The sequence below is a fragment of the Pantherophis guttatus genome, chromosome 5 (assembly GCF_059756535.1).
Source record: "Pantherophis guttatus breed Tessera chromosome 5, ASM5975653v1, whole genome shotgun sequence".
NCBI lineage: Eukaryota > Metazoa > Chordata > Lepidosauria > Squamata > Colubridae > Pantherophis > Pantherophis guttatus.
Genome location: NC_142067.1, coordinates 117,939,392 through 117,965,054, shown reverse-complemented (window position 1 = coordinate 117,965,054; position 25,663 = coordinate 117,939,392). Strand labels below are relative to the sequence as shown.

Genomic DNA, 25,663 nt, shown 5'->3' with positions numbered 1-25,663 from the left:
TTTGCAGTATCCGTCCCCCAGGAGTGGGGAGGGAATGGAGATTTTGCAATATCCTTCCCCTGTAGTGGGGTGGGAATGGAGATTTTGCAATATCCTGCCCCAAGGAGTAGGGTGGGAATGGAGATTTTGCAGTATCCTTCCCCTGGAGAGGGGTGGGAATGGGGATTTTGCAGTATCCTTCCCCTGGAGTGGGGTGGGAATGGAGATTTTGCAATATCCTTCCCCCAGGGGTGGGGAAGGAATGGGGATTTTGCAGTATCCTTCCCCTGTCACACCCACCAAGCCAAGCCACACCACACCCACCAAGCCACATCCACAGAACCGGTAGTAAAATTTGGATTTCACCACTCGTCAAAACCCAACCAGACCATCCTTCCAATGGCACAAAGGCAATTCTTCACCGTCCATCCCCACTTAAACTCTTCATCTGATGAATGCGTTTTAGATATATAGTTTGGGACTCATCATCCTGCTATTCTTTCCTCATTAAAGATGATGGCTGCCCTTTAAATCTTCCTTTCCAACAGAGTCCAATTCTCATTTCAGTACATTTGGCCCATCCGAGCAACTGATTTCAAAGGCCATTAAGAAGAAGCCTGATCAAGGTTTTGCAGAAAACAAAACTGCTCGTTGTTTTACTGACAATGCTAGCAGTCCCTTTCTCACTCAAGAAGAACTCATTCATAACTGTGTTGATCGAGACGGGTGGAAATCTCTTGCACAGCAACTGCCAGACCGGAGATCTTCAACCAACATTAAACCTGCTGAGATACCATAGCATCTGTGATGGCAGGAATTGCATTCTCCACACCCAGGCGGATTCTCTTCCGCAAAGCACTTCCTGTTTTGAAAGAGGGCACCTGTAACTCTGATTTTCTCAGACTGAACTTCCCAGGAAGAACAAGACAGAACCAAGACTTGGTGAAATGGCAACAGATACTAGATAGCATGGAGTTAATGACTTCTCCATTGTCATTAAAGTATTAAAAGACTTTTAGACCAGGGGTCCCCAATTTGCGGGTTGCAGTCCGCTATCAGGCTGTAGCAGGGGTGAAATGCTCCCAGTTTGGACCGGATCGTTCGATCCGGTAGCGATGGAGGCGGGTGGTTCGGAGAACCGGTAGCAAAAATCCCTCCCCCACATTTCCCGGCTGAGCCACGCAATCATCAGAGGCTTTTTTTTTTAATTATTTTTAAAAGCATTTTTTCTATAATCTCTTTGGCCGAAAAAATGCTTTTAAAAGTAAAAAAAAAAAAAAGCCTCTGATGATCCCGTGGCTCAGCTGGGATCATCAGAGGCTTTTAAAAGCATTTTTTCTACAACCTCTTCGGCTGAAGAGGTTATAGAAAAAAATGTTTTTAAAAGGAAAAAAAAGCCTCTGCCGATCAGGCAAGTCAGCTGGGATCGTCAGAGGCTTTAAAAAAAAAAAGCCTCTGCCAATCAGGCAAGTCAGCTGGGATCGACAGAGACTTTAAAAAAAAAAGAAGAAAGCCTCTGCCGATCAGGCAAGTCAGCTGGAATCCTCAGAGGCTTTAAAAGCATTTTTTTACAACTTCTTCAGCTTTTTCAGTAGAAAAAATGGTTTTAAAAGTTAAAAAAAAAAAAAGTTGGCCACGCCCACTCAGTCATATTACCCCACCACCAAGCCACGCCCATAGAACTGGTAGTAACAAATTTTATATTTCACCACTGGGCTGTAGCCTATTTGGAATTGGGTCGCGTGAGTGGTTGGCCAGAGTGCATGTGTGTGCACAGGCAGCTCAACTTGTGCGAATGTTGGGCTGGCGAGCACTGGTGCATGTGTGTGCCAGCCCACCACTCACGTAGGTTGAGCTGTACGCATGCGTGCCAGTGTGCCGCCATGCTGCTTGTGCTGACCCACCATTTGCACAAGGGCTGCATGCACACGCAATGCCACGCCTGCCCGCCGCTCGCACAAGGGCTTGCTGCACATGCGTGCCAGACTGCCACTTGCACAAGGGCTGCGTGTGCGCGTACGCACTGGCCCATTGCTCGCACAGTCCAGTTCCTCTTCCTCTTCACCCGCACAAGCCAGGCCACCAAGCCACAAAGGTTGGGGACTGCTGTTTCAGACAACACACCAGCCGGGCATTTGCAGTCATCTGAAGGTATTGTCACACTTCATGACTTTAATCTTCTCTCCCAATAGAAAGGGATTTAAGAGGGTTTGATGAATCGTCTCCTATGTCCGTGTCTCAAGATGTTTCAGGGGCTTCCAAGGAACTAAACATGGTTAAATATAAAGCCTTCTGAAAATGTCAGTTCTGAAAAACTGTCAAACTAGTTATTAAGTCTGCACTGCTATTAATCTTCTCATCCTTCCTATCACTCGTCTCCTCCCACTTAGGACTGTATGACTGTAACCTTGTTGCTGGTATCCTTACGATTTATATTGACTGTTTCCTAATATGATTTGATTGCTTATTTGTTCCCTATGTCTATCATTAAGTGTTGTACCTTATGATTCTTGAATGTATCTTGTCTTTTATGTACACTGAGAGCATATGCACCAAAGACAAATTCCTTGTGTGTCCAATCACACTTGGCCAATAAAGAATTCTATTCTATTCTATTCTATTCTATTCTATTCTATTCTATTCTATTCTATTCTATTCTATTCTATTCCATTCCATTCCATTCCATTCCATTCCATTCCATTCCAGTCCAGTCCAGTCCAGTCCAGTCCAGTCCATCCCATCCCATCCCATCCCATCCCATCCCATCCCATCCCATCCCATCCCATCCCATCCTATTATTTTCTATTTTCTATTCCATTTCATTTTCTCTTCTCTTCTCTTCTCTTCTCTTCTCTTCTCTTCCCTTCTCTTCTCTTCTCTTCTCTTCTCTTCTTTTCTCTTTTTTCTATTCCATTCCATTTTCTATTCCATTCCATTCCATTTTCTCACCTCTCCTCTCCTCTCCTCTCCTCTCCTCTCCTCTCCTCTCCTCTCCTCTCCTTTCCTTTCCTTTCCTCTCCTCTCCTCTCCTCTCCTCTCCTAAATGGCCACTATACCACTGTGTTTTCTGCAGGAGTGGCCAAAATTAAGCAGAAAAAATTCCTACATCAACTCTCTGCAACTTTGGTGGGTAGTAGCCAAGGTTCTGATGTAAACAGGAAACCCACCCTGTTTGTGGAGCTCCTTTAGGCTACCCAAAAGTCATGTTTACATTGTCTATCTCCACCAAATGATAGAATGGATTGTGTTGGACTTCAGAGTGATGATGGGGCAGACAGTGTCTCAATGTCATCTCCGTATTTAAAACAAAAGACCAAATGTGAAAAAAATTAAAATATTATAGCAAACGCTTTTTTATCTGCAAAATTCTGGCAGAAAGGGAGCTTTTCAAATGAGATGGATTTAAAATATGACATTCTCTCCCATCTCAAAATCTGAATAAGAATGATAAGAAGTAAAGCCCATCTCAAGCCAAGTTTGACTCTTGGTGCACAGATCAGTTTAGCTTAGCCAGAGCAGCTGGTGCCCGCAAAACTGTCCCTATTTGTACAAAACTCAATTGTTTTCATTCCAGAATTGCCACTGTTTCTCTAATTTGTGAGATTTGAGAACTTTGGAGCAATATCCAATCCTTTCGGGAACTGGTCCTACTGCAGACTTAGCTGCACAAAGCCAAAATATTTCGATGAATGACAAAAGCTGAAGCTTTGAATGGCGCAGGTTTCAAAGGATTTCAAGAAATGTTTCATCCCTGCTTGTCCGTATTTTGAGATCCTTTAGCCCTTTCCTTTAGCGCTTAGCAGTAACAATAGTACTTAGATTTATATAATGCTTCACAGTACTTTACAGCACTCTCTAAGCAGTTTACAGAGTCTGCATCAGTGGGGAAAATTCAATTTTTTTTATTACCGGTTCTGTGGGTGTGGCTTGGTGGCCGTGGCAGGGGAAGGATACTGCAAAATCTCCATTCCCACCCCACTCCAGGGGAAGGATATTGCAAAATCTCCATTCCCACCCCGCAGCCAGAGGTGGTATTTGCCGGTTCTCAGAACTATTCAAAATTTCCACTATCGGTACTCCAGAACCTGTCAGAACCTGCTGAATAGCACCCCTGGTCTGCATATTGCCCCCCAAAATCTGGGTCCTCATTTTACCGACCGTGGAAGGATGGAAGGCTAAGTCAACCTTGAGCTGGTCAGGATCAAACTCCTGGCAGTGAGCAGAAATAGCCTGCAGTACTGCATTCTAACCACTGCGCCACCACGGCTCTTTACTCAAGGAAATACTTAAAATGTTTTCAGCAGTGGCATAGACAATTATACTCTTCTTTCTAGTACACAAATTTTTTTGTGATTGCCCAACCCCACCACAGCACCATGCTGTGATTGTTGTTAGTTACAAAGTGGTGTACAACCCATCACAACCCCATGGACAACTTCCCTCCAGGCCTTCCTGTGATAGTACTCATAAAATACTGTCAAACTCTAACAGGTTTCAACTGTTAGACTTTGACAGTATTTTATGAGTACTATCTCTAGTACTAGACTTAGTACTCTTTAGTACTACTATCGCTAGTTTAGACTTCAGCTAGCCCAGATTAAAAAAAGTGTCTTGCATACATCTACAGAATAAAATCCTGTCTTCTGATTACACAGAACCAAACCATCCATGGAATCCAGAGGTGGGTTTCAGCAGGTTCTGACCAGTTCTGGAGAACCGATAGCGGAAATTTTGAATAGTTCGGAGAACCGGTAGTAAAAATTCTGACTGGCCCCGCCCCCATCTATTTTCTGCCTCCCAAGTCGCAGCTGATCGGGAGGAAATGGGGATTTTGCAGTAACCTTCCCCTGGAGTGGGGTGGGAATGGAGATTTTACAGTATCCTTCCCTTGCCATGCCCACCAAGCCACGCCCACCAAGCCATCCCATGCCCACCGAACCAGTAGTAAAAACTTTTGAAACTGATGGAATCACATAAATATTATTTTAGTACACGTGGAACTCTTACTCTTTCCTAAAATGAATAGTATTCCTGAAACACAAGTTCTGATATATTTGGAAAATAAGAGAGTTTCGTGTTCAAATCTGAAGCAACCTTATTTGGGAAGAAGTCTCACTGAACAAGGTATGGAATCGCAATGACTAATCATGATTATTGACAGGGGTCATTTATAAAATTGCTATTGGAAGCTAGCACGGACATTCTTAAACTGAGGAATTGTTGGAAGTCATTGTTTCTTGAATTATGTATCATGGAGCATCCCCAAAAAACCCCGAAAGTGTCCCCCCCACAATGTACTTCAGGTTCAAAATCCATCACTTTTCATTAGCCAAACCAGCACTTAGCCCAAGAGGGATGAAGGGAAGCTGGCAGCCTTCTATGCATGTATCATGGCCCGAAAATTGTCAATCTGTAGGCTCCCTTTCCTAGCAAACAAGCATGCAATGCTTTTTTTTTAAGTTGTAATGAAGCAAAACACTTCTCCATTATTACCTTGAGTTCTGATATGAAAAAAAAAAAAACGAATTGCACATTGATTTTGAGGCTAAGATCAGTTCCACTCAAAATAAGCAGCTACTGATGCAATAATTTGATTTGTCCAAAATACCAATGTTGATTTTCAGGTTGCTTCAAGGTTATTTTACACATTATACACAGGGTAGGGAACTCCAGCTACCTATACCACCATAACACTGGCAATCATGCTGGGTGAAGGAGCACACTGAAGCTCCTAAAAATATAAAAATGCTGAAGATTTGAGGGAAGATAGCAAATTAGAACATGGTTCATTCATGTGTAGCTACTTTCACTGTGGTTCACACCAGGGGTGGGTTCTAAATTTTTTTACTACTGGTTCTGTGGGTGTGGTTTATTTTGTGGGTGTGGCTTGGAAGTCATATGACTAGGTGGGCGTGGCTAGCTGGTCAGTCATTTCTGGAAGGTCCTTGCACTTACGACCAAGTCCTTGCACTTATGACCCGACTCATTTGTTTGCTTTTAACACTGATCAGCTGTAGGACGGCCCTTTGAAGCCCCGCGGCAAGAGTTTAAACAGTTTTTTTCCCTCTAGTCATCAGCTGGGACTCAGGAGGCAGCAATAGATTGGGGGTGGGACCAAATAAAAGGTAAGAATAACGTGGGTGGGAGGGCGGGGGGGGGAGAACCGGTTTGGTGATGTCATATCGTCACCGCTACCGGCTCGGCCGAACCGGACCGAACCGGGAGGAACCCACCACTGGTTCACACTCTGTATGAAGTAGTTCATCATTAAAGGAGAACATTTGTAACTCAGGGTTGAAACGAAGGGTCCTTGGTGCTCTCTGAGCTTGCTTGTTTTCTTGCAGACGTTTCATTGCCATAACTAAGTAACATCATCAGGGCTAGAAGGGAGTAGGGTTTACAGGAAAGAGGAGGAGGAGGAGGAGAGGGAGGACGACTATGGGCAGGGGTGGGTTCTACTTACTGTTAGAGAAAAATTATTTCTCTATAGCTGTGCCTATTAATGGCTTTTGGAATGTACAGATGCGTGGGCCAATCAGAGGGCAGCTAATATGTTTGAATCTTCCGGGCCCTCCCCTAACTGTCACAGTTAACAGTAAAAAGGAGATTCTTAAACAGAAATCCTTGCTCTTCACCTTGCTATTCAGTTTGGTATTCAGTTTGCTCTTCAGGTTACTCTTCAGTTTGCTCTTCTGTCTAGTATCATATTTTATTCTAGGATCTTCCTTTAGATAACTGTGAGCAGTCTGGAAGTCCGTTAGAAGAGCAGTTCTGTGGTATAAAGTGGTATTTCTTCTGAGGAAGAATATTCATAGATAGCATAGCTTAGAGAGAATAGATATGTATATAGATAGATAGCTGACAGTATAATTTATAATAGTAACAGTGATGTTTATTAATTGTATATATATTATTATGTTTTTATTGTGTAAATAAAAACAATTGCTGTAGGCTGCTTCAGAGTCTCATTTGTTTAAGTAGAGTTTCATAGAGATAGAGGTTCACGGTTTATTGATTTATTAACCTCCACAACACTTACCTTTACTAGTGGTTCGCATTGCACTCGTGCTTGCGCACTCTTCTCCGCATGTGCAGATCACCTATGATGACGTCCAGGTCAGTGGGCGGAGCCTCCCACCGCTTTTACTACCAGTTCTTGCGAACCGGTCTGAACCGGGGCCAACCTACCACTGACTGCGGGATCCTTGGTACTCTCTGAGCTTGCTTGTTTTCTTGCAGATGTTTCATTGCCCTAACTAGGTAACATTATCAGTGCTAGTAAGGAGTACTGTATGCTGTCAGTTTATATTCTAGTGCACGGGTGTCAAACTCGCCGTGTCACATTGCCGTCCCATGACGTTTCGTGACGCTTTTGCAGAATGGGGGGTGGGGGTGGCCTGCGTGTGACGCATCTGGCCCGCGGGCCGCCAGTTTGACACCCCTGATGTCTTTCTTGTCTGCATGGGTGGGAGAAGTCTTAGAGATGGCTTGGTTGGACTGTTTGCTGTTGGCTTCTTTGGCAGCTTCTTGATTGGGGTATTGTTTATTTCACAGCAACAATTAAGTAAACAATATCCCAATCAAGAAACTGCCAAAGAGCCATCAGTAAACAGCCCAACCAAAGAATCTCTAAGTCCTCCCCCACCCACACAGACAAGTAACTCCCCAGAATATAAACTGACAGCAAACAGCATTCCTTACTAGTACTGATGATGTTACTTAGTTAGGGTAATGAGACATCTGCAAGAAAACAAGCAAGCTCAGAGAGCACCAAGGACCCCACAGTTCATCGTCTCAAATCACCGTGGTTGCTAAAAACATCTGCATATTATTGTAGAATTCTTTGGAAAATGAGTAGCTTTTAGTCAAGAGAAAAAAATGGTCTCTTGTCATTGGGGTGGAGGGTGGGGACCGTAAAAGAGAAACCATACATAATGTGAAATGTATGCAGTATTTCCTTTCTTGCCAAATTTAACTTACTGAGTTATTACATTAACAATATAGAAGAAGTCATTTGCTTAGCTCCCGTTGCAATGACTGAAGAAAATTGATGCTTCCCCTGGTCAAACTCCGTTGGAAGAAGATCAGCTCTGAAGGCTGAGGACAACCAGAAGCTATCACATGGACCCATACTGAAACACATGTGGGTCAGGGGTGAAATTCGACCGGTTTGGACCGGCTTGGGTGAACCGGTAGGGACAATTTGAATCGGTTCACTGAACCGGTAAAAACCACCCCTGGTTGGCCCCGCCCATGCCCATCCACTCACCGCTCGCCCCTTCCGGCTACTCGCTCGCCCCTTCCGGCCACTCGCTCGCCCCTTCCGGCCACTCGCTCACTCCTTCTGGCCGCTCGATCCATTCAACATTAAATGCTGCAGCAGAGAGAATCTGAACTTTTCTCCCTCCATTCAGAGTGGCGCTACTGCCTTTAAAGTAGTCCCCGGGAGGGAGGGGGTCGAGGGGGGGGGACCATAAAGGGAGCAGCAGCTCCGTTGTGAATGGAGGGAGAAAAGTTCGGCTTCTCTCTGCTACAGCATTCACTATGAGCCCTTCTGGTGCTCATATACACATTTTTTCCTACCGGGTTATGTGGGCGTGGCTTGGTGGGAAAGGTCATCTGACTGAGTGGGCGTGGGTGACATCAAGTTGGTCACACCCACTCAGTCACAGGACTCCCCCCCCCCACCAAGCCATGTCTACTGGAGTAGTAGGGGAAAAAATTGAATATCACCACTGATGTGGCTTCACATGAGTCAAGTTGCCTTTGGAGTCCTGGAAGTGATTGTCTCCAATGGGTTAGACCAGAGTTTCTCAACTTTGACAATTTTCAGATGCTGGCTGAAGAATTCTGGGAGTTGAAGTCCAGCCATCTTAAAGTTGCCAAGGTTGAGGAACAATGGGTTCCCCCTACTTGCCATCCCAGCATCCAGTGAATTACTTTCCTGAATTCAACCTCAAAGCAAGGGACTCTGGGTCGACATGCAAAGGATTCAACCCAACTGAATTCCATTCAGTCCCAAATGGGGCTCAGGTAGGACCAAGCAAGGAGCTTCAGAGCACTTTCAGACAATCAGCCTTTCTGATGTCCGGCCTTTCTGGATCGTAACTTGGTTTGAGCTATTTCTAAAGCAAAGTAGGAGAATACGCCTCTATGTCTTGGAGGAGGCTCGTCCTTCATCCATTTCTACCTCTCTGAACTAGAAGAATCTGGGTGGAGAAAAAGCAACAGAGGAATTCTGGAGATTTGACTGGACATCTCCCTCTCGCCAAGCAGGAGAATTAGCATCTCCCCATTCTCCCCAGAGCACAACAATTGCTCTGCCTTGGGGCTGATCTGCATACCAGAGGAGGGACTGTCCCTTGTCTGGCAACCTCAAGTATTCACAACCGGTTTCCATAAATGATGCCGAGGCAAACATTAACAATGAGAATGCAGAAAAGTATCTTCCTGCTTATTTCAAGCTTGACCAATGTCTTCACTGGGAAAAAAACACACACAAAGAAATAAACAGCCAACCAACTAACCAACCAACATGGCAGCATTGAGGCAGTAAAAGAGAATTCTAATGCAGAGAAACGCTTCTCCTGGCATAGTAATGAGGAGAAAATGCACTTCACCTTTGCCATACCAACCACTTCTCTCTTCATTTACAGTTATTTATAGAGGACATTCAAATTCAGTATCATCCATTGTAGGCATTTGAGCAAATGTTCAGAGTAGCCCTTTGCATTTTAACTGCTAGAAGTGGAATTAAGCATTTCTGTTCTAGAGTGGTCCCACAAAAACAAAACAGACCCTCTGTTCCTCTCTCCACGTATAGGTAGGGTTTGACAGCGTCCTCTCCAGGATCTCTCTCGTGTTCTGGTTGGCTTCAAAATAACAGCTCCTGAGAAACCTTGGGGTTCAGCCTACCTGTGATGACTCTGGGCCCGGCACAGAGATAACACAAATAGCTGTCAGTTAAAAACGCCCCTTTATTGCTCCAAATTTCCCCAAACGCTCCCATGCTTTTGGCCAGTCCCAGAGCAAAGTGATGTCAAACCCCCACACATACCTCAAGCAGCCTCTGGCTGCAAATAGTCCAGCCCAGTGCTGTGTACACCAAGGCTGCACAGCAATAAATCCAACAGGGCAAATCAAGGAGTTCAGGAAGCAAAGGATCCAGGTAGTTAGTCCAGAAAGCCAGAAAGTATGCAAGGACTCTTGGGAAGTTCAAATATCAGCACTCAATACTTCAGGAACTCAGCATTTGTTCCTGACAAATGCTTCTCCCCACACCGTCTCCTTAAGTCTCATTCCCCAGGTGTGCCTTGTGAAGATGGGCAGGGCACTCTTCTCCCGAGTAGCCTGCTCAGTCTACACTGTTCACGCCTTCTCTCCACTCTCCGAGCTCTTGGATCAGGAGAGGGTGGTCCTTACTCCTCGCCTGAGCTCTGTCTCTCATGTTCATCCTGCCCCCGTTCCTCCCTGTCTAAAACCTGTCCTAATCCTGAAAAGCCCTGGCCTGACTGGCCCTGCCCTTCCCCATTTTCCTCCAAAGCCAACAAAGCTGCCCCCTCAATCTCTGTCGGCTCAGGTTCCAGCTCGTGTTCCCCCGCAGATTCAGGCTCCAATGGGGGCCTGAATCAGATTCAGGCTCCAATGGGTCTTCCTTTCAGAACCCATAGAAGCTAAGGGTACAATGCTGCTGATCAATTGGTGCACAGATCTCCTCTGACTTCCCTGCTCTGTCCTATTGGCCTTACTCTGCCCCGATCCTCTAAATTTGGACTGCTTTACAGAGAACACATTCCTGCGTTTGTTCCTTGAGGAATATTTGCTAGCATCAGCATGTTAATGCCTCTGATCATGCACTGAATTAAACACACATGCAGAGGCAAGGGAGGGTCATCCATAGTTCAGCAACATTGCATGCCGATGCATAAAAATAGCTATTTTTACACTAGGAAGGAAACACGAAAAAGCGATTCCACAGATGGGAAACTCGAAGAGGCAGTAAATGGCACTTGCAGCAACTTAACTCCATTTAGTTCTTTACAGAGTTTTATTGATACATAGCTCCATATCATAACTCTTAGCAGTTCACCACAATCACAAAGTACAGTACAATACTTTCTTGTGTGCTTTTTGTGAGCTTCTTCAAGCCCTAAGTTTAGCTGATTTGGATCCTCTCTATCACAGAACATGGTTTATTAAGAGATTTTCCAACTCAAGGTTTTCAAACTGTGATCAACATCAACAACTCAACATCTCCTGATCATGCTAGTCTTGGATTCTGCCCAACTCTGAATAAGAGACTCCATTCCAGGATCTGGCTGTCAAGTTCTCCTTCACTCCTAAAGACATATCTTGGAGAAAGACACCTTCAACCTGTATAACAACAGGAGGGCAGGCTGAACTAGCATTGCAGATGACCCTACCAAAAGCACCTAGAATTATTCTTATCTCCACACAATTGTTAATTTAACTAACTTTATTTATGCTTCCACTTGGGAGTGATGTAGTGGCCTAGAGGTGGAGCTCTCATCTCACAATCAGGAGGCTGTGAGTTTGATCCTAGGTAAAGGCAGATATTTCTCTCTCTCTGGGCACACCGAGAATATATCCGCCGAACAAAAACTCCACATTAGCGACAGGAAGGGCTCACTCGCAAAGAATTGCACAGAATCCCCAAAATACAACCAATCCTCATCTGTTTGACTGAACAGAAAAAGTGTGCATGAGAAAAGAGAGTTCACACACTTGCAGGCAAAACTATCCTCTACTAACTGATTTTAGCAGTTTCTCAAAACCAGATGGGTGTTGACCAAACAAACAGAGACAAAAGGAGCTAGGAATTGCCTTAAACAACTATGACCATTTTGCTTGCTTCAAAGACTCATTCTGGCTTGCTCAATACAACGCGGTTAAAAGAAATCAGACTTCTTCAGCCTCATGAGCAAAGCAGTACGAAACTGCCCCAATAATCTTTTACTTGCGTACAGAAAGGACTCTGAGTTCTGTTCTGCTAATAAAGTGATCTGATGGTAAATCAGTGTGAAGCCTCACTGCGTATTTGCACCATCTATCCAAGCAGGAACTATGGAGAGGGTTTCAAGAGAGAATGGACTTCCTTTGCAATGAATCCAATCTATTGCTCAGACAGATGCACAGAAAAATCTTCTCCCCAATCCTTCAAGTACACTTTTGAAAAAACAAACAGATTTTATTAAAACAGCTGAGAATTAACTCATTCTCAGCGTATTCTAAATGAAATGAAAACAAAGTCCTTAAAACACCAGTCTTTAGTTTATCTCTGACCTTGGGATAATTAGGCAAACTGCCAAAGGCTTTTCTTGCCAACAGTTCAGGAACAGAAGAAATAACTACAGCCAAACAAGAAGCAATTCTCTCAACGGTTGTTTTCCGGCAAAGAGGCCAAGAGCTGTTGCTGGCCTTTTAAGCCTTATGGGAGGGGCCAATCATCTCTTGGCCCTACTCCCCAGTCATCCTCTCTGCTTTAGCTGCTCCTGCCTTCTGGCAGCTCTTCTCATACGTGCACTAGGAACAGGCTCCTCCTGTTCCTCTGTCTTTCTACTGTCAGCCTCTGGAGGCTCCGAAGTCTGCACATCACTCCCCCGATGGCCCTGGCCCCATCTCTGCCTCCAATGCAGAGCCCTCATCTGGGCCTTCCCCAGCCTTCAGGACTGGCCCATGTTCCTCCCCAGCCTCTTCACTGTCCAACTCTGCTGCCAGCTCCACAGGCTGCTGGCGGACCACAACATTACTACCGGTTCTTGTGAACCGGTCCGAACCGGGGGCAACCTACCACTGCTTTGTATTCTTGAAGAGTTACATTTCATTTCCAATAAACAACTCAAAACAAATAAGAAGGAAAAGAAAGAAGTAAACCCAGAATGTTTCCTTGCAAAGCAGAAAAGATATACCAAAAGACACCTTTAAGTTGGCGCAGACAAACAGAGACATCTTTAAAATACAGTATCATCAGTTGAGTTTCCTCTGCCATTTGAAATAAACCCTAATCTCTAACCGGGCCTGGCCAATCAGAGGTTGGCTGTCTACTGAATGGCATGTGATGAGGTATTCCCACCTTGGCATCAGCCTGAAGGCTCCATACTTACTCTTGAACAGCTCTGGCTATTGAGAGGGCTGTGGATCCAGTCTCATTCACGCTATCCAAAGTCACATTAGGTAGGTCATCATCATCACTGTCGCTTTTGATCTGTCTGGGAGACAGGCCACGAGGTTCCATTTGTGCTGGGAATCAAGGAAACACAATTGGTTAACGACAGCACTGCGACATTAATATTGCTCTGTAACAACATTAAGATGGGCACGGTCCCTCTATTCGGCATATGCCCTCAATGTATTTCTTATTCTTGTTTAGGTCTCAGGAACAGCTCCCAAGAATTTATTTAAAAAGACATACAGTTTAAACAATGAAAGGTATGAGTTTCTACAGCCAGAAATACAGTGGTGGTGCTTTGGAAAATCATTTGACCCCCTCTTCTTTGTGACAGCCTCTCAAATACTGGAATACTGCTATCATGTTACCAGGGGTGGGCTCCAAAAATTTTAGCAAGGGGTTCTCTCTCCGGTTGCTGGGTGGGCATGGCCATTGTGGGCGTGGCCTAGTTGGCCTCCTGCATCATGGTGGGGGGGGGCTTTTTACCTCGAGCCTCCAAGAGGGCAAAAACAGCCTCCCCAGGCTCCAGAGGCCCTCTGGAGGCTGGAAACAGGCATTCCCAAACTTCTGGTAGGCCCGTTTTTTCGTCCTCCCCAGCCTCCACATGTGCCCTACACTTACCTGCATCCAAAATGGGCTGTGTGGGAACTCCTGGGAGGGGAGGGGTGGGCAGGGCCAGCCAGGAGTGGGATTTGGGGGTTCTCTGAACTGCACAGAATCTTAGCTAGAGGTTTTCCCGAACCCCTGTGAACCCCCAGCAGCCCACCCCTGCATGTTACTCCTAGTCCTTCTTTTCTCTAGACTAGCCAAACCCAAATCCTGCAATTAATATTATATGTAATTAATATTAAACAGCCAGGCTACCTCTCCAGTTGCAGGGGTCGGGGGTGGGTGGGGGTTGACATTCAGGACCAGGATGTGGCCCAACAGGATGGCTGCAACCCCCGCCCGAGCGGGCATCACCTTCTATTGTGCCTCAGAGAAGTGGTAATAAACTTCACTCAAGCGACTGAGGCTTTAACACATCTGCAATCAGATAAAAATGTGCAGGTCCACAATAATAGTTGCACAATGCAAATATTGAAGCTGCACAAATATTAGAGTAGTTGATCTAAATCAAGGCTGTCAAACTCCCGGCCCATGGGCCGGATGCGTCATGTTCTGGCCACGCCCACGCCCGGTTTAGTGAAGGGGGAAAAAGTCCCGATATGTTACATGATGCCGCCGTGATGACATGAGTTTGACCCCCCTGATCTAAATAATGAACCAGTCACCATGAGTCAAAAAAAAAAAAAATTCTTCTAGAAGTTGAACTTCAGATCTTGACCCAATGTTCCTATTTCTCTTTCCTTTGTCAATTCTGAGTATAATGTGCCTTCTCCATTAGCACTATCAAATAACAAGTCTTGAGTCCTTCCCCCCGCCCCAATTTTTAGTAAATAACTAAATGGCACGGGATGAGACTCTAAGCAACAGAGTGTGTGCGTCATTCTCATGGCATATCACTGCTGCCCTGGAATTAAAACACAACAACACACAAACAAATGAAAATGTGCTGTCTTTTTGCTAGCGTCCAAACCGGCTGTCTACAAATGCAACTGCTCCTCCTGTAGTAGGACAGGATCAGTCCTGTTTTTGAGCAAATTTAGGGGTATCCTCAATTTGAGGTCCTTTCCCTTGGCAGAGGCCTTGTCTATCAACATTGTTTAAATGACAAAGATAATAATAGGTAAATGGTGTTGTTGCCAGGAAGCCTGTCTATATAGGGTAGAATATACACTGATATACATGATGGGAGGAAACAGGAGAAGATTCCTCATAACAGTTCCTCAAAGAAGTTCAATGAGTGATGAAGATTTGGTAAGAAGGGTTTGCCTTGGGACAACACAAAGCGGATGCAATGTCTAGAATTTAAAATGGTGGAGTGATCACCCAAAAGGTTGTCAGTTCGAGACCCAAGTACCACAAGATGGGGTGAGCTCCAGTGGTGAAATCCAAATTTTTTTACTATCGGTTCTGTTGGCGTGGCTTGGTGGGCGTGATGTGGCTTGGTGGGCATGGCTTGGTGGGCATGGGAGGGCAAGGATATTGCAAACTCTCCATTCCCACCCCACTCCAGGGGAAGGATATTGCAAACTCTCCATTCCCTCCCCACTCCTGGGTAAAGGATACTGCAAAATCTCCATTCTCACCCCACTCTGGGGCCAGCCAGAGTTGGTATTTACTGATTGTCCGAACTACTCAAAATTTCTGCTACCGGTTCTCTGAACTACTCAAAATTTCCGCTACCGGTTCTCCAGAACCTGTCAGAACCTGCTGGATATCACCCCTGGTGAGCTCCCATTCTTTCTCCAGCTCCTGCCAACCTACTAGTTCAAAATCTTGTAAATGCAAGTAGATAAATAGGTACCACTTCAGTGGGAATGTAACAGCATTCCATCCACCTTGGCATATAGTCATGCCAGCTACATGACCATGGAAGCATTTTCGGACAACTTTGGCTTCCTCAGGTAGCAAATGGAGATGAGCACCATTCCCTAGAGTTGGACACAACTGGACAGGGGAAACAATTACCTTTTCAAAACAATGCAAATGCCTCCATTGTAACTAAAATCCCCTCCATGTTGTTTGCTTTCCTCCCGTATATTCTACCTGTGGGTTTCTGTGATTTGAAAACATCAGACAGCTACCATAAAACTCAACTCTTACTTAAAAAGAAAAATTTCCGGCCGAGCCAACCTTCGAAGGTTAAAACATTCACATTTTAAAGGCAATCTCGATGGTTTTTTAATAGGTTGGGTCAATAATGTCAATTGCCTAAACTAACCTCAAAACAAATCATGGATTTTTAGATCTCTTGGTTGTTGTTTTTTTCCTCCCTATGTCCTATTGTGGAATGTGGTTAGAAACCCTTGATTCATAGCAAGACGAGGGCATCAATTTTCAATATTCTGTTAGCAAATTAAAGGCAAAGAGCTACCTTCAGCATTGAGGTCTATTTGCAAACGATATTCCATCAACTTCATCACTTAGCTGTGACTTTAAAATGGCAGCTATATTATCTTGCCCTTTTCGAATTATGCAACTAATTATGCAGTAAGCTTGTTAATGCCACAGGATTATCGTTTCTTGGACCTGAATGCTGAATATTAACCTTCTGTTGTGCAGAAGGAAAGAGGGAAGGAGAAGAAAATTGCTGGGAGGTTCTGACACAACTCTAACGTTGTGCTGTGTGAAGAGCAGTCTATTTCAGGTCTTGTGTAAGTGTCTCTCAATCTTGGCCACTTTGAGATATGTAGACTTCAACTCCCAGAATTGCCCATGTTGAAGTCCACATATCCCCAAATGGCCATGGTTGAAAAATACTGGGTCAATGCTTCTAATGGAATGGCCGCACCCAAGAAGACCAAGGTCTTCATAGGCCTCCTAAAGAGAATGATCAGGTAGAACATAGAATATCTGAGTTGGAAGGGACCTTGGAGATCTTCTCATCCAACCTCCTGCTCAAGCAGGAGACTTTTGAACAGCCATTTCAGACAAATGGCTGTTCAGTTTCTTCTTAAAAGCCTCCAGTGATGGAGTACCTACAACTTTTGAAGTTGAAGCTTTGAAGTATGCTGGGGCTGTCCTATTTAGGAGGGGAGAGGAAGCAAAGAGAAAGAAGGGGAATGATTGATATATGAGAAGCACATCAGGAAAAAAATTATGAGTTGGAAAAATCTCAGGTAGCTTCATGGTTTGTCTTCTGTTGGATGTTTTGTGAGAAAATCCTCATCCTCACAAAAATTCCTAACTAGTTGGTGCTCCAAAATAGGTAGAGAGAAGTAGACTCTGGATCAGACACTTGTGTGGGACCTCCATAGCTCACATTCTACCCATGAAGAACCCTGAGAAGATGGCCACACTTCTAGTTTTCCTTCCACAGCTTCTTAAATTTTGAAGGCTCCATCTGGTTGGGAATTCAAATTCTGGCCAAACATTCCCAGTCTATGAGTTGGCTGAAGCAGCTTTTGTGAACCCTGCCACACAGCCTGGGCACAATGCTTCCTGCCTTATACTCTGGCTTATGTCTTCCCATATTCCTTCTGCATTTTAGTGCCCCTTTTCCCCTTTCAGATCTTCTGCTAATAGGAGGACCATATGCCTGCTTATTCACAAAGAAGATTCTTTGTAAATGTAAACACTCTGTCCAGGCAGAAGTCCAAAATTTTTCCAAATGGTCAGGATTTAAGAAGCAGCTAGAAAAAAAAATTGGAGTGCAACATTCTTTGGATGCATCATTTGGATGGAAAAGAAATTGCATTGGTTCTCACTCACTTTTTTGATTTATTTTTCATTTAGTCTCATTTCATTTAGTAAAGGAGTCTCGATGGCTTAGCAGCTAAAGATGCTGAATTTGCCAGCTAGAAAGTTGACAGTCTAGGTTCGAGACCCAAGCGCTGCGGGATGGGGTGAGCTCCTGTTACTTGCCCCAGCTCCTAGCAGTTCGAAAGCATGCAAATGCAAGTAGATAAATAGGTAGGAAGGTGGATTGTACGTAGAGTTGGAAGGGGTCCCTTCCAACTCTATTCCATGGGCATCAGCGTATAGTCATGCTGGCCACATGACCATGAAAAATGTCTTTGGACAAGGCTGTCTGTCTCTGCTAAAATGAGCAGTACCCTCTAAAGTCAGACATGACTGGGCGGGGAAACCTTCTACCTTTACCTATGCCTGCTTATTCACAAAGAAGATTCTTGTTAAAAGTAAACAGGTTGTCCAGAGAGAATTCCAAAATCTATCCAAATGGTTAGGACTTAAGAAGCAGCAAGAAAAAAAATCGGGGTGCCACCTTATCCAGATGCATTATTTAGATGGACTTGGGAGGAAAAGAAATTGCCCTCATTCTCACTCATTTAACAGAATAACAGCATTGGAAGAGACACTGGAGGTCTTCTAATCTACCCTCTTGCTCCAGCAGGAAAACCCTATACTATTTCAGACAAATGGTTGTCCAATCTCTTCTTAAAAACTTCCAATGATAAGAGCACCCACGAGCATCTGGAGTAAGCTGTTCCATTGATTAATTGTTCTGTCAGGAAATTTTTTCTTAGTCCTAGGTTGGTTCTCTCCTTGATTAGTTTCCATTCATTGCTTCTTGTTCTGCCTTTAAGTCAGTGGTGGGATTCAAAAAATTTTTACTACCGGGCATGGCTTGGTGGGCGTGACATGGCTTGGTGGGCGTGGCTTGGTGGGCATGGCAGGGAAGGATCCTGTAAAATCTCCATTCCCACCCCACTCCAGGGGAAGGTTACTGCAAAATCCCCAGTTCCTCCCGATCAGATGGGACTCGGGAGGCAGAGAATAGATGGGGGCAGGGCCAGTCAGAGGTAGTGTTTACCGGTTCACCGAACTACTCAAAATTTCCACTACCGGTTCTCCAGAACTGATCAGAACCTGCTGAATACGACCTCTGCTTTAGGTGCTTTGGAGAATAGGTTAACCCCAGTGGTGAAATCCAATTTTTTTTACTACCGGTTCTGCGGGCGTGGCTTGGTGGGTGTGGTGTTGCTTGGTGGGCGTGACCTGGTGGGCATGGCAGGGGAAGGATACTGCAAAATTCCCATTCCCTCCCCACTCTGGGGCCAGCCAGAGTTGCTATTTGCCGATTCTCCAAACTACTCAAAATTTGCGCTACGGGTTCTCCGAACTGCTCAAAATTTCCACTACCGGTTCTCCAGAACCTGTCAGAACCTGCTGGATTTCACCCCTGGTTAACTCCCTCTTCTTTGTGGCAATCCCTGAGATATTGGAACACATACTGGAAGGTATTGAATCATTAATACCTTCAGGATCAACTCTGATTTTACAGTCTGTTTTTTCAGATTTATTTTTGGTTTAACCTCATTACTAATGTCTTATTCTATGGAGCCCTTCAGGCCTGAGAAACAGCACACATGTGTATGTACAGTATGTGTGGGGAGAGCATAAATTTTAAAAAAAAATGCAGACCATATGATGTGCAATGCATTGGTAAACAGCGTTCTCCCCAGAGCGTTCTCTTTTTAAAAATTTCAAACATGGCAATCACGAATACCTTCAGGACCAACTCTGATTTTACAGAGTCTATATAAACAGCGCCATAAATGCATCCGCATCCCTCACAGCTGTATCCAAGTATAATATAAATCTTGTTGGTTTCCTCTTTGAAACCCGTGCTGTTCCCTCTGGGGAGTGGGGGGGAGACGCAGAGGTTTTCAGTAGGGTTTAAAATCACGTCCGTTGACTTGAACAGAGCAATGGGCTTGTTCCGTATACAGCCTGCTGGGTCGAGAAGAAAATGGCAATTTTTGCATGGCTGTGTTGTGTTTTGCATGGCTGTCTCGCTCTCTCTGGCTGTGATCAGGCGGCACATGACGTGAAAATACACACAATTTCCTACTGTACTGCAAATTAAAAATGTGCGGGCCAGTTGATAAGGGATTAGAGGTTGCCATTTTCCATTGGACTATGCGCTGGGAAAATTGGATGCTTCGGTACCTGTACCCGAGAACGTGGATTTTGGCGATCATGAGGATACATCCGAAGAACCAAATCTTCCTTTCTTATGTATAGCACAGGGTGAAATATTGTATATGTTGTTTGTAATGTTAGTAATTTAAAATATAAAATGAAAAAAAGTAAAAAAAAAATAGAGATTACCATTTATCGTGCTTCAAATTTCTTAGCTCAAAGTGCTATGCAGGAGTGGTGAAATCCATTTTTTTTTTTACTACAGGTTCTGTGGACGTGGCAGGGGAAGGATACTGCACAATCTCCATTCCCATCCCACTCCAGGGGAAGGATACTGCAAAATCCCCATTCCCTCCCCAACTCCTGGGGGAAGGATATTGCAACAATAGTCAAGAAGATGACAGGACAACCCAGTTGGAAGGGACTTTGGAGGTCATCTAGTCTAACCCCCTGCTCAAACAGGAAACCTATACCATTTCAGACAAATGGTTGTCCAATCTCTTCTTAAAAACCTCCACTGTTGGAGCACCTACAACTTCTGGAGGCAAGTTGTTCCACTGATTAATTGTTCTTTCAGGAAATTTATCCTTAGTTCTAGGTTGGTTGTCTCCTTGATTAGTTTCTATCCGTTGCTTCTTGCCCTCCGTTCAGATGTTTTGGAAAATGGGTTGATCCCCTCTTCTTGGAAGACTGGTATCATATCGCCCCTAGTCCTTCTTTTCATAAACTAGACCAGTGGTGAAATCCAATTTTTTTTGCTACCGGTTCTGTGGGCGTGGCTTGGTGGGCGTGGCAGGGGAAGGATACTGCAAAATCTCCATTCCCACCCCACTCCTGGGGGAAGAATATTGCAAAATCTCCATTCCCACCCCACTCTGGGGCCAGCCAGAGGTGGTATTTGCCGGTTCTCCGAACTACTCAAAATTTCCGCTACCAGATCTCCGAACTGGTCAAAATTTCCGCTACCGGTTCTCTAGAAACTGTCAGAACCTGCTGGATTTCACCCCTGCTATGCAGATGGTTCTGCTTACAAAGTTCTTTGAAAGTTGTTTTGGTAAGCAAAGGTGAATAGGTCTTGCTCCCCACACACCACTGAAGTAATTATCCTATTTGCCTGCCCAAACACACACACACACACACACACACACACAAATACCCTGCTGAGAAAGCTTATCAAACTGCTGTTATATTGCACTCCATAATTTCTGCCTGAGTTACATCTCAAGCTGTTTGCATGACAAAAGGGAAATTGTAAAGGAGGCCGAGATTATAACCCGTAAGGCCAGATCCGAGACCTGGATGACAACAGTCAAACAAACGGATCAGCCTAAGATTCTAAATAGCCGAGTGCCGTATAAACAAATCAACTCAAAACACAAAGGCTTTATCTTCAATAAAATCCCGCAGTTTAAATTGCTAGCAGGTTTTGATCTCAATTCCAGCTGAGCTCCTTGGGGAGATCACAAAAGTCTTCAATTTCTGTAGGCCTGCTTGCCAGAAATTCCTCAGACAAGGCATATTAAGAAGCTCCGAATCTTGCAAAAGGGGGAAATTATCTTCTAACTCTCCAATGCCAAAATGAGTTGCTTGTGGATAAGGAAGAAAGTGTGTTGGCGGCGGCTATCTCTGGATTCTAGGTGAGCAGATTTCTAGCAGGTACAAGCAAAAAATAAAAACATTAATCTGAACAATCATCCATATCACTGTATGAATGGGGGGGGGGGGGTGGAATAGCAGTGTTTGCTTCTACTCAAATTATTAAGTAAGTTTTTTTTCCTGACTTTTTGCCAAAGTGAGCAGCTAGAAGAATCTTGAATTTTTAAGGCAAACTAACAGATGTGAAAGTTAATGTAAAGAGTATTTTTAATGACTTCCCAAGTAGGAAGGTGTTAAGTATTAAGGAAGGTACTAATCAAAGACAGATGCAACCTAGAACTAAGGAGAAATTTCCTAACAGTAAGAACAATCCACCAGTGGAACAGCTTGCCTTCAGAAGTTGTAAGTGCTCCATCACTGGTGGTTTTTAAGAAGAGACTGGACATGGTGTAGGGTCTCCTGCTTGAGCAAGGGGTTCGAATAGAAGACCTCCAAGACCTTTTCCAACTCCGATAATCTATGTTCTTTGTTCCATGTTCTGTTCTAAGTGATACTTTGACCAAGTGATGGTCCCAGGACATCATATCTCAGGGACTTCATATGCACGGATTTTTCTTTTTCTTACTTTAGGATCTAGCTGTACCTCTGATTTATTCCGACATACCATTCTGCATTGGCCAACCTGATGTCAGCTGACATCATTTCATGGAACTGTTCTCCTGTCCCATTTACAGCCCTGAGCAATTCATTTCCTCCACTGGGGTACAGACCTCCTACGAAAAGGTCGATGATATCCTTCTAAAATTGTGGTCATTACAGTATTTTACATTTGCCAATTCCACTTTCCGAAGAAGTGCTTCTTTTTTTATATTGGGAATCTCTCCAGGTTCATCTGTCCTGGCTGACCCTGTATATTTTGAGAGAAATTAGAACTTCATTTTCTCTTTGATGTGTGGCCAGGGTGCCTTTCATTGTGCTTTTCTACTCTTCCTACACTCTTTTTCTTCTTAACAAGAATAACAAGAGTTGAAGGAACCTTGGAGGTCTTCTACTCCAACACACTGCTCAGACAGGGAAACCCAATCCCATTTCGGACAATTGGCTGTCCAACCTGTTCTTAAAAACCTCGAGTGTTGGAGCACCCACAATTTCTGGAGGCAAGTCATTCCACTGATGAATACCGGTAGTTGCCACTGTCAGAAAATTTCTAGGAAGTTCTAGGTTGCTTCTCTCCTTTGATTAGTTTCCATCCATTGCTTGTTGTCCTGCCTTCAGGTCAGTGGTGGGTTGCCCCTGGTTCGGACCGGTTCATAGAACTGGTAGTAAAACCAGAGGGAGGCTCCACCAACCAATCCCAACGTCATCAGAACGCTTCTGCACATGCGCAGAAATGCACGCACACACGAGTGAAGTGAGCCCGCCTGCATGGCCCCATTGCAAACCGGTAGTAAAGGTAAGTAGAAGCCACCTCTGCTTTAGGTGCTATGGACAATAGGTTGCCCCTCTCTTCTTTATGGCAGCCCCTAAAATATTGGAACACTGCTATAATGTCACTCCTTTGTTGTTGTTAGTTGCAAAGTTGTGTCTGACCCATTGCGACCCCATGGACAATGTTCCTCCAGGCCTTCCTGTCCTCTACCATCCTCTGGAGTCCATTTAAGCTCATGCCAGCTGCTTCAGTGACTCCATCCAGCCACCTCGTTCTCTGTCGTCCCTTTCTTCTTTTGCTCTCAATCTTTCCCAGCATTAGTTTCCTCTCCAGTGCATATCACTCCCGTAAATACCTAATTCCTGCAACTTTTCTTCATATATTTAGCCTTCAATCCCCTAATCATTTTTGTTGCTCTTCTCTGCACTCTTTCTGGAGTCTCAACATCTCTTTTATATCATGACAACCAAAATTGGATGCAATATTCCAAGTGTGGTCTTACCAAGGCATTATAAAATAGTATTAACACTTCACACGATCTTGATTCTATCTATCCCTCTGTTAATGCAGCCTAAGATGTTGTTATTGTTGTTATTATTGTTGTTATTGTAGTTCTTTGGCAGCTGCTGCGCTTATGACATGGCGTCCTACTTAGCTCAATGATAAAAAAAAAATGCCTTCCTGAAATCCAAAGAACTCCTCATTCCTAAGCAGAAATCCCAGCATTGCAAGGTGATGTTTCTCCTGTCTCTGGAAAATGTCCTCCATATCTCCTTAGCTAGATGGGTCTTCGTAGACTTCATCACCTTCATCATTCCTTCTTCCTTTATTTTAACCTTGATTCTCCAAGAATCCCACCCTATCATCTCCTTGGATGCCTTGTTAGCTGTGGGTGGTTTTCCTAACACAGAACACAAGTCCTCCATCACGGCTTCTATTGCTTCGGTTTCCTGGTAAACAGGTTCTCAAGTCAGTCGACATTAGCTCAGACCCCGTTTGAGTTGTTTCCCCTCAATGTACATCGCTTCACGCTCGCTTTCACCACAGTTCATTTGTCAACCTCATGTTCACTGCATTCTTGTTGTTTTGAATTCTTTTCTTTTGGTCCCCTTCTTGTTTTAACACCCAGAAATGATCTGGTATTACACCCCCTCCCTTCCATACTCCAGAATATTTATGAAGTTCAAAACCACAGATCCCCAGTGGGCTCCACTGTTTATACCTTTCTACATTAGCAAGAAGAGGGGGAGAAAAAAATACATGTGAAAATTTTAAACATCTACCTTTAATCCTCCGTAATGGATTGTGCCCGTGATATTTATACATGATATAAATATCAATAACCTACCTCGTGAAATGACACCGAAGTTTCTAATTAAGCTACTAATAAGCCGATTCAGCTGACAGAACATGATGAACTGGCTATGCATAATTGGATTTTTCTACTCTCCCAGCACCCTCCTTGGAGTTGCCGGCACACTCCTGATTGGTGTTCTTCCAACAGCATCCAATCTTTTCCACTTCTACTTTTATGGGTAGTAAGAGAAGGATGTGCTGGAGGACACAAGAGGCTGCTGGAGAACACAGGAGTTCTGCCAGCATTGGTTTTGTGACTTCCAAGGTCCCTTTCAGTAAGTGAGCCCAAATATTTTGGGGATGCAGAGGTGAATAGGAGAAGGAGTGGCAGATCAACCCTGGTGGTGGAATCAGGAGAGGAATCAGCCTAGAATCTTGACGTAGCCACAAACAGGCTGAATTAAACCCCTCTTGAATTCCGGTGAACCATATCTAACACCAAGATAGTGCTAAACCAGGGGTCAGCAACCTGCGGCTCCAGAGCCGAATGTGGCTCTTTGGGCCCTCTGCTGTGGCTCCCTGTCAGGTGATCCCACCACTGGCTGGCCCCGCCCCTCGTCCTCCGCTCCCAGTCACTCCTCCCCTGGCCTGAGAAATTAAGGGCGACGGTGGGGGATGGAGAAGCGGCCAGGACAGAGACAGAGAGAGGGGGAGAGGGAGAGACATAGAGAGATACAGAGAGAGGGGGGGAGGGGGGAGGGAGGGGAGAGAGAGAGATGTCAAAAGGATTTTGTGGTTCCTGGTGTTTTTTAACAACTGGTTCTCTGCCCTAATGACCAGCTGGGTAGGCGTGGCTAGGGGGAGGTCATGTGACTGGTGGAAGTGAGTGACATCGAGTTGGCCACACCCACCCAGGTTTTGTGGCTCCCGGTGTTTTCTTTTCTGTGGGAAACGGGTCCAAATGGCTCTTTGAGTATTTAAGGTTGCAGACCCCTATGCTAAACATTAGTTGAGTAGTTTTTGATGCATAGACACAATTAGCAATAAATTAGTTTAATTGGAATTTCATGTGTGATCTTTTGCCCCTGAAAGGTATAGGGCAAAAAAAATCATGTTTATCTTGAAAACACCTCCTTCTCTCCTCCCCCAAATGGGCCCCTGCCTCACTCTTTGGGAGTATGGTCCCATGCAATGCCGCCCTTGGCGATCAGGTGTCAAGGCGATCAGGTGACAAGTGACACTTCCTTGTGTTGTTCTTTCGATGGTATTTCTTGAAATGGTCAAATGTTTGCAAAATTTAGGATGCGAACACAAAGGCCTAAAGCTAAGATGTCACAGGAGGAAATGATCTGAGACCAAAGAAGAGTTATCCTAAATCACTCTTATTGCCTCATCCATTTTCAGCTAAGGGACAGCAGATTCACGGCTCACCTACCCAAAGAGGTTTCTGGGAAATATTCATGCTTATAAGTACAGCCTTAAATCAAACATAGATACACAAAAAAACATCAGGCCAAATGCTGGAGCCAAATGAAAAGTGTTGTGAAACATGGACCCCTGGCTGGAACCTGCAGCTCTGATGTTCCCTTCACTTTCTCCCATCTCCAATATATATATCAATCTCTCTACATGGGGCTCCCCTTGGAGTGCACCCGGGAGCTGCAGTTAGTCCAGAATGTGGC

At 44.6% G+C, this 25,663-nt stretch overlaps 1 protein-coding gene across 1 annotated transcript in view; it reads right to left on the bottom strand.

Moving 5' to 3' along the window:
• KLF12 (KLF transcription factor 12) overlaps window positions 1–25,663 on the bottom strand; it is a 262,112-nt gene that overhangs the window by 88,118 nt on the left and 148,331 nt on the right. Inside the window, exon 4 of the mRNA XM_087895517.1 lies at window positions 13,104–13,239. Within this exon, the coding sequence (XP_087751643.1) occupies window positions 13,104–13,239 (136 nt within the window). The remainder of the gene's footprint in view (window positions 1–13,103; window positions 13,240–25,663) is intronic.